The sequence below is a fragment of the Erigeron canadensis genome, chromosome 4 (assembly GCF_010389155.1).
Source record: "Erigeron canadensis isolate Cc75 chromosome 4, C_canadensis_v1, whole genome shotgun sequence".
In the NCBI taxonomy this organism is placed as follows: domain Eukaryota; kingdom Viridiplantae; phylum Streptophyta; class Magnoliopsida; order Asterales; family Asteraceae; genus Erigeron; species Erigeron canadensis.
In genome coordinates, this window is record NC_057764.1 from 19369171 (window position 1) to 19375718 (window position 6548).

Sequence of the window (6548 nt, forward strand, 5' to 3'; positions counted from 1 at the left end):
AGTGCCCGGCACAAAATGATATAATTTCTATTCTTTGATGATGATGATATTCCATGGAATATATTTTCTTTTCGGTAAACGTCACTTGCTTGGACTATACCATCTATTCTTTACCTGTGGCACTCAAGTAGAACATACTCGATTTGCCACGATTAAGAATGTCTAGTCTTTTCTTCCTTACATGTAATTTTTTCACAGTAGTTTTGACCTTCTCACAGTACCATCGATGATCATAAAAGAAATCAGATTTGACGCAAGTGTGTATACATGTAAACGTCTTCAAAAGAATAATATTAGAGGAGAGGGCCATCAATCCTTATCAACAATATTTCAAGCTTCTATTCCCAGCAGTGAAGTGTCAAACCTCAGCTAATCAAGTGGGTTTGTCTCTAGATATGTACAAGCCAATAGTATGGGTGAAAAGTGCATTTGAAGAATAAAAGGAGGGTATGAAACATGATTGTGTCAACGACTTCAAATCGCAATCAACTATTTTTTTTTAATGGAATTTGGCATATGTCACCTAGGTTGTAAAATCATGGTTTGTGATTGGGTTGAATGGGTTCAAAGTTTGTTGATTGAGTAAGCCGAAGTGTGTAAATGGGTTCGGTCTTGATCTAGATACCACTCTAATCACTTGTATATGTGACCTGTGATCTATGATCCATTTGGGTCAATTCTTAGGTTATATAACGAAAACTTTCTTTTCTATTTCTATGATCTTAAACTGCTATATCACCTCTCACTACTACACTAAAAGGAAACTTTTAGCTTTACTTTTATTTTTAAAAATTTGAAAATTGCCAAGAAAGGCATTATAAAGTACAGATTTGTCAAATGTGGGTAAACAAAATTTTCATGCTCCAGAATAGGATCATAATTCATAAAGGTCCAGTTTTGAACAATTTGGGATTATTGATCCAACGCTAAAAAATTTATGCCGGTCAATAGGTTAGTGTCTTTGTGGCATTTTTTGCGGCAGTCATATGATCCAACTATTTGGACTTTCTGAGTCAGATTAAAATAAATGGGTCGATTTGGGTCATGATCCATCCATTTGCATTTGGTGCAGTAGGTCATGTAGTCAGGATATGGTATTAGCTAATGGTTGTAATAATTAATCAACCCGAACCAAATCTGACCCATTGATATGCGTCACCACTTTTTTTTTTTTTTAAGAACGGCGACATGCTTAACCACTTGATCTGTTATACATGGTGTAGTCATATGATGGACATGCAAGACTGTTGAGGTTCCTTCTTTATTATGTACAAAACTTAAAAATTTATTACAAAGTTTTATGCACATGTTGCACGCACTTGTTTGTTTCTTATAACTAATCAATCGTATCTTGAGTTGATTTCTGAAGTTTTCATTTACCTTTTTAGTCTTGTTAAAGCATAATCTATCAGCTACAGCCTAAGTAATTATTGCCGAACTTTGTATATCGATGCTTTTACTTGATTTAGTGGACAAACATATACTCTGTGAACCACTAGTTTTGCTTATTCGATGGCAGACCTAATGGGAAATGAGAAAAGCCGGACTTCTGACCTTATGCTAAGCGTGAAGTCCAGTTGGCTACCGGGACACATCCATCATTCAGACTGAAAGTTTGGCTAACATATGACCCAGAAAGTAAAGATGTAGAATATTTTCCACATAAAACATGACTAAAATGTACTTAGTAGCTTATTTTATAGTAAATGAATTCAAGTAAAAGTGATTAAATACAACATGTCTCTTGGGTCAGACCCAATAAAACCACTGTCCACACTTTACCCCCCACCCACCCACTACCACCCTCCCACCAGGGGAATGGATGACATGCCATGTTTGCACTTTCAGAGTCAGCGATGAATAAAAAACGATATCCTACTCGAATTTTTACTGCAATCTAGAAAGTAAGAGCAAGAAAAAAGATCTTGTAAAGGTCTTATTTTTGTTTCTGGATTCATATTAAAGCATATATTCTCTTCCATGTATGTTAAATCAATGGTTTTAGTGACATTGTCCTGTATTAACATTATATCACGTGATCATGGTCCTATAACTCTAAAAAAGACAATTAGTTATCCACGTGTCACGCTTCACTAATATATCTTATTCTAAACCTTACTTGTTGATCTTTGATTAGTGGTTGCTGGTTATCTTCTTTCACAAGTATAAATAGCTAATGTGGGTCTTTGTTTCTTTATATCCTTTAGCAAGATAAAAAGTTGTATTTGAGCTTGTTTCTGTGCTTCTTATGGCTTTTTTCATACTAAAAGTGGCACCCCTTTTGAATATAGTTCTTGCTTTATTTTTGATATCAGAAAGAACTATTGTAGTTGCTAGGCATGGACAATGGTCCAATGAAAAGAAATCAAACATCCAAACCAATGATCATCTTGTTACCAATTTGCCCGGTCAACCTAACGTAGAATTTCAACACTATTCTGGATATGTAACTGTAAATGAACAAAATGGCAGAGCACTATTTTATTGGTTTTATGAAGCTTGGACTCTCCCAGATGAAAAGCCATTGGTGTTGTGGCTTAATGGAGGTAAAAAATGGTCTTTCTGCTTAATATCGTGTAAATTTGAAATCAACGTAAAACTGGTCCCCTTCTTCTTGATACCTGGTTTCAGATTTTCACTACACTGTTTAATTAAATAAAAGCTATTTTTTTTATCTGACAAATCTTGATAATTAAAGAATGATAGGTTGAAAGAAAACATATTTTTTTTGGTTAAGATGCTCTTTGTTTCTTTTTTTAATTAAGTCCCACTAATCAAGATATAAGCTTTTTAAGTACAGTATATTGTAATGATAATATTCTCCTGATAAGTGGATGTCAGTGTTTAATAATTATCTAATTCAACCACTTAGTTATGGACAGTCATTAGTTTTGGGGCTATATTCTCCTACATGCTGTCCATTTTGGTGACACAAATTTATGTTGTTTAGGTCCAGGGTGTTCTTCTGTGGGATATGGAGCTACACAAGAGATCGGTCCATTTATCGTTAGTACAGATGGAAACGGGCTTCAGTTAAATCCTTACTCATGGAATAGAGGTAAATGCTTTAGCATATATTCACTGCACCATTCATTTTTAAAATTTAGTTTTCGACGAAAATATTATTATTCACTGCACCATTCAGTTTTAAATTTTTTTCCTTGTAATAACTATTAAGCATATATTCCTTAATGGGGCATCTATTGAAATTTGTTTATTTAATGGTGCAGAAGCCAATATGTTGTTCTTGGAATCTCCTGTTGGTGTTGGCTTTTCTTATTCCAACACAACTAGTGATTATGATAACCTCGGAGACGACTTCACTGGTTAGTCTTACCCACACTTTTTGCATCTATGCTATAAGATAGTTAGATAATATATGTTAATATATATATAAAAAATCCACATATGCATGCATAAGCTCTAATCATAATCTATAGTGTAGCTCCTGATATGTTATATGTAATGGTATATCAGCAAATGACACTTATAACTTCCTGCATAACTGGTTTGAGAAGTATCCATCTTATCGAACAAGAATGTTTTATATTGCTGGAGAGAGCTACGCAGGTATGTACATTCGTGTGACACTTCAACAACTTGATATTCTTTGTTTAAATTTCTAAAAAGATGACAAGTTTACATTATTTTATGTAGGAAAATACGTGCCAGAACTCGCAGGCCTTATTACCGATAGAAATAAGGATCCTTCCCTTTTTATCAACTTGAAAGGAATACTGGTATCTCAATCTTACTTGAATAGTATGCAGCTATTTGGTAATGTTTTATACCAGTGAAGACAGACTAATTGGTAATTTTGGCTAATCAACTGTGCGCAGTTAGGTAATCCTGAAACAAGTGATGCCGAGGATTGGAAAGGGCTGGTTGACTATGCTTGGAGCCATGCTGTTGTATCAGATGAAACACACAAAACAATAAGAGAATCATGTGATTTCAACAGTAATGATACGTGGAGCAACAATGACTGCAGCGACGCTGTTGATGAAGTTCTCAGACAATACAAAGAAATCGACATCTACAGTCTCTACACCTCCGTTTGTATTGCTAACTCAGCTTCTTCAGATAACAAAGCATTGCAAGTCATGTTAAAAAAGACCAAATCCAATATGGTAACCAATCTCACTAATGTAATATATTTTTTTTGAACGTCAAATTTGGGTTCAGCGGCATACCTCTTCATATACCTAACTCCAATTCTAGAGAAAACCCATTCTGAGAAACCCCTGCCTCCATACTGGGGAGCAATTTTTGCTCAGACCCAATTTAATTGGAGGAAATCCATTTAAATGGTAAAACCTCCTTGTGAAGACTTGAACCTATGACCAAAAGGTCCCTAGGCCTCATCAACACCATCAATGTCCTGCCAAAAAACACAATAGAAGAATGTTACTGGTCAGGAAACTATATTAATAACTTAAAAGACAAAAATACCATGTAAAATTAACTATAATCTTTGTAACTAATCTAATAAATTTATCCCTTTCTTTTGTTTAGATGCCTCGAATACTCGGCGGTTATGATCCCTGCCTAGATGATTATGCAAAAGGTTACTACAATAAACCCGAGGTTCAAAAGGCTCTTCATGTTAACAACGGCCTTCTGCTCAAGAACTGGACCATTTGCAAGTAATGAACACACATTTTTTTAAATTACTATTTGGCCCATATTATTTTTACCTACTCTTTTAAGCATTCTTCCTTGACCCGTTATACAACAAACCCGGCCTGAATATAACGCGATTAAGTGATTCATATACAAGGTCTGATCAATAGCTTATGACACTACTTTTATTTTTTGCAGCATGGACATATTTAATGGTTGGTCACAGTCCAAAGGTTCAGTTCTTCCAATATACAAGAAACTCATTGATGCAAAACTTAGGATATGGGTGTACAGGTAATTAAATGAATTAATTATATGTGTAACATTTGTGCTTACTTAAGATCATACTAATTTGTATTTTCGGTATAACAGTGGAGATACTGATGGAAGAGTACCCGTGTTGTCAACTCGATATAGTTTAAGCTCTCTGGGCTTGCCTATTACAAGGGCATGGAGGCCATGGTACAACCAAAAGCAGGTGATGTAGTCTAGTTACAACATCTTCTTTCAAACATTTTGGCACCCTTAGTTATAAATAATTAAGCCATTACTTAAGCAAGTAATACAATTGCTTTATTTTCTTCCGTTTGATTCATTTTTCATTGCAATAATCTAATATGCTTATTATTATCTGTTCATTAGGTGAGTGGCTGGCTTCAAGAATACCAAGGGCTAACTTTCGCGACATTTAGAGGAGCTGGTCATGCAGTGCCGATTTTCAAACCAAGTGAATCACTAGCATTCTTCACTTCATTTCTCCTAGGGGAATCTCCTCCTTCCCATCGATAAATCACTCGTCGATACAAGCTCGGTCAGACTGTTCGTGATGAACCCTTGCCCTAGCTATAAACAAAGAACAAGATTTTGACTCTCTCTAGATACTTAAAACTATTAGCTTAAATTAATTAATCACCTCAATAATGACGTACCTTATGCTACAAAAAGTGATATGCATCTTTTTGATTATTAGGTTTCTCCAAATATACTAATTAAAGAGAACAACCTAGCTATAATACTAATACAAACATATGATCTTTAATTATCGTTTGGATCATAGTTTCTTCATGTTATTTTAGTGTTTATTTTTATGAAATGATGCAAAAATCTTGTATGGATGTAATGAAAAAAATGTACGAAATGTAACCAAGTTCTCGTATATGACTACCTTGTTTTTAATTAGTCAAGAACTTGCTTATTGTAAGAGATCACAACAATATAGATATAAATTACCCACATACTAACAGAAGGAAAAAAAAAAAAAACACAATGGAGTTTGTACACAGCACATGGGGTTACTTAACGGACTCTTTGACGACCATTAACGCGAGGTATGGTCCGAAGGGGGAAACGTAAACCTCGTAATAAAAAATACGTAAGTATGAAACCAGTAATTTCGAACAAAACACATATACTATTCGTGTATTTTTTTTTTTATTTATTTAACATTTTATGTTATAATTAAGAAACTTTTAGAAATTGTTTTTTATAACCATCGTGCACCTCGATTATCCAAACGAAAGACAAAATCTTGTTAAGTTATATATCCTATTTCATAATTTAGCTTATGTAGATGATATTTACAATTTGGGTTAGGACATGTTTTTAGATTTTCCATATCATCGTAAAAGAAACTGTCACGAATTTACAAGAAAAGGTATTAGTACATAATTATATTTAGGTACAAAATTTTACCATAATTTTTTGTATTGCATAAAAAGAAGAAAAAATAATAATCTGTTATTGTCAATCGAAACATATGTACATAAAAAATAAATAAAGAAATGGTTTAAAAAATAAGTAAAAAATAAGTTATTATTTTAAAACATTGCCTCCAACCGAAAAATAAAATATATGAATTCCTTTGAATCTTCAAAATGAATAGTGGACAACACGTTCAAGTGTTCAACGACGTCCCATAAGTTTTA

At 33.7% G+C, this 6548-nt stretch overlaps 1 protein-coding gene across 1 annotated transcript; it reads left to right on the forward strand.

Annotated features, from left to right (window-relative positions):
• Positions 1-2219: 2219 nt before the first annotated feature.
• Positions 2220-5459, forward strand: LOC122597920 (serine carboxypeptidase-like 31). Its single transcript, XM_043770510.1, has 10 exons — positions 2220-2546; positions 2951-3058; positions 3231-3326; positions 3478-3570; positions 3658-3740; positions 3840-4130; positions 4516-4646; positions 4822-4917; positions 4996-5101; positions 5266-5459. The coding sequence occupies exons 1-10, from the start codon at positions 2249-2251 to the stop codon at positions 5410-5412; spliced, it is 1449 nt and encodes a 482-aa protein (XP_043626445.1). The 5' UTR covers positions 2220-2248; the 3' UTR covers positions 5413-5459.
• Positions 5460-6548: the final 1089 nt, after the last annotated feature.

Coding starts and splice junctions, on each gene's coding strand:
- LOC122597920 (XM_043770510.1), top strand. CDS start 2,249: ATGGCTTTTTTCATACTAAAAGTGGCACCCCTTTTGAATATAGTTCTT. Junction 3,571..3,657: donor TGCTGGAGAGAGCTACGCAG/GTATGTACATTC, acceptor TATTTTATGTAG/GAAAATACGTGCCAGAACTC. Junction 4,131..4,515: donor AAAAGACCAAATCCAATATG/GTAACCAATCTC, acceptor TCTTTTGTTTAG/ATGCCTCGAATACTCGGCGG.